General features: G+C 43.7%; 1 protein-coding gene across 5 annotated transcripts in view; it reads left to right on the forward strand.

Annotated features, from left to right (window-relative positions):
• NLRC4 (NLR family CARD domain containing 4) overlaps window positions 1–2,790 on the forward strand; it is a 37,233-nt gene that overhangs the window by 8,266 nt on the left and 26,177 nt on the right. For 3 of the 5 annotated variants that reach the window (XM_007082447.3, XM_042982206.1, XM_042982207.1), the window contains one exon: window positions 1,810–2,070. In XM_007082447.3, coding sequence (XP_007082509.1) covers window positions 1,810–2,070 — 261 coding nt within the window. Of the gene's footprint in view, window positions 1–1,747; window positions 2,071–2,790 lie in introns of all 5 variants that reach the window. The other 2 variants (XM_042982205.1, XM_042982208.1) reach the window with 1 other exon arrangement.

The following is a 2,790-nucleotide window of genomic DNA, read 5'->3' on the forward strand; positions in this document are numbered from 1 at the left end:
CATCTCTGTAGGATGCTGCAGAAGCCAAGAGGACGGATGAGACCCTGGAGGGGAGAGGTAAGACTCGCTGACAGGTCATGTGCACTGTCGTCTGGTACCATTCCAACTGAGGTTAGTGGTAGAAACTGAGACGGAGAGAAAGGGAAGCTGGGTGAAATCCTGGGGATCAGAATGAGTGCCAGATGGTGCCTTTCAGGCCAGAGAGGCCTTGGGGTCTTCAGGAGGAGCACATCATTTATATGAGATAAGCTTAAGATCTGAAAAGCAGGAGCAGCCTAATACAGGAAGAAAACTAGTGCAGACAGTGCCCAAGAGTGAAAAACCAGGGAGACATTTCTCCAAGCTGTGAAGGGCTGCTTAGGTGCAGTGTGGTCTGCATCTGAGAGTTAGATCTCAGAGAGCTGGAAACAGAAGTGATACAGCTTCTCTGGGAACTTGGAGAGGTGCCAGAGCTCACCCCTGGTACAGACGACTGTTTTGCACACATACTCTACAGAAAAGACCAAATTCTATGGGAGGTAAAATGTGCTACTCCTTTGAGTGGTGACAGCAGAATCATTGGCTAAAAACAGTAAGTAACGTATTGAGCTATTCTTTTGTATGAGATATTATACAGGAATTCTCATAACTTCATAAGTTCAATAGTGTTCCCAGCTCCAGTGTGACAGGTAAGCAACCAGGGCTGGAGTGGATCTGGTTCTTACTGTTTAGTGAGACCTGACTGTTGAATTTTCATGATTTTTCTTAGCCAGCTGACATGTTATTAGCTTGAAATCAGCCATGGCAAAAATATTTCTACCATGGAAATTGGTGACATGCTACAAATTAGGGCCTTTACCCCCAGAGAAAAAGGGTGTTTACATATATATATATATCATATATATGATATATATATATATATATATATATATATGATATATATATATATATATGAAATAGACTTTTTTTTTTTAATTTTTTTTTCAACGTTTTTTATTTATTTTTGGGACAGAGAGAGACAGAGCATGAACGGGGGAGGGGCAGAGAGAGAGGGAGACACAGAATCGGAAACAGGCTCCAGGCTCCGAGCCATCAGCCCAGAGCCTGACGCGGGGCTCGAACTCACGGACCGCGAGATCATGACCTGAGCGGAAGTCGGACGCTTAACCGACTGCGCCACCCAGGCGCCCCAGAAATAGGCTCTTTAATGTTTATTTATTTTTGAGAGAGAGAGAGAGACAGAGTGTGAGCGGGGGAGGGGCAGAGAGAGAGGGAGACACAGAATCCAAAGCAGGCTCCAGGCTCCGAACTGTCAGCACAGAGCCCCCGACACGGGGCTGAACCCACAAACCGCGAAGTCATGACCTGAGCCAAAGTCAGATGCTTAACCGACTGAGCCCCCCAGGCGTCCCAAGTGTGTTCAATATTTAGCAGCACAGCACTGAAATAGGCTCAGAGAGATTTAGCAACTTGCTGAGGTTACACAGATGGTAGCAACTAGCAGATCCTAAGCCAGTTTCATTATTCTAAAGCCCACAGTCTTACCACTATGACCTCCCTAGAGACCCTTTTATATTGGGGCACAAGACTGCTCCCCTTACTTCATGACCAAAGAAACACCATGTTGCTCAATAAAAACTCTGGGATTGAGGGTGGAGGGTTTTGCAGAGCTTTTCTTGAGGGCCTGGAATTCAAACATTTGACATTTCCATAGCTCAAGGTGGGTCCAGAGGGGGAAAACTGCATGACCCTACTGCTCTGTCAACAGGATGCTGAGATGTACATTTTACATAAATAAATCGATGTGCGTGTCTTCCCCCATCTCCTCAGTGAATTTCATAAAGGAGAATAGTCAAGTGCTCATTCAAAGGATGGGAATGACTGTTATAAAGCAAATTGTGGATGAGCTATTTGTGTGGAATGTTCTGAATTACGAAGAAGTAAGTGTCATTTGCTGTGAGAAGGTTGAGCAGGATGCTGCAAGAGGGATCATTCACATGATTCTGAAGAAGGGTTCGGAATCCTGTAACCTTTTTCTCAAATCCCTTGAAAAGTGGAACTATCCCCTGTTTCAGGACTTGAATGGACAAAGTAAGTATCAGTTTTCTTGTATCTGTTCTACAAACAGAATAAACCATGAAGAAGATTCATAATCCCCACGAGAGAGCCTCTGCCCTCCTCCCTCTTTACATCACTGGGTAGTGGGTTTTGGTTCTGCGAAGGAAAAAGTCAGACACTCTCAGAAAAAACTCCCATTATATCCCTTGTTGGTGAAGCCAAATAAGTAATGCCAGGGTCAGGGATTAATGATTTAGTAAAGACTCATTTCAAAATCAAACTGGATAATGAAGGCACTTAAGTTAATGCAGTCATGGTTCTTGACATTCCTTAGGCCAATGCAGAATCGTTTTTAATAATATTATCATTAAATAATAACTTGTATTTTGTTTTATGATAGATTTTAATCAAGGTTAAGGCTTGATCTGGGGAAAGTTACCCCTAACCACCCCTCATGGCCCACACCACCCCACACCACCCCACTATTCTCACACACTTTCGAACTTAACCCAAACACAGACTCCTCCTATTTCCAATTGACTGCTGCAAAGACCATGTGGTGGAAAGAAGGAAACAGAAGACAAAAGGGGAAGAGTAAATATTTGGAACCCTTTGTGCCAGCTCAGAACTGGAGAAGGAAAGTAAAGTCACCAATGGAGTATTTCCAACATAAATCCCTCTTCATCCTCCTGAAAACTTAAGTTCTGGGGAAACATAGAATTGGGTCCTCTAACCTTACCTCTTCTCTAACAG

The sequence above is a fragment of the Panthera tigris genome, chromosome A3 (genome assembly GCF_018350195.1).
Source record: "Panthera tigris isolate Pti1 chromosome A3, P.tigris_Pti1_mat1.1, whole genome shotgun sequence".
In the NCBI taxonomy this organism is placed as follows: Eukaryota; Metazoa; Chordata; class Mammalia; order Carnivora; family Felidae; genus Panthera; species Panthera tigris.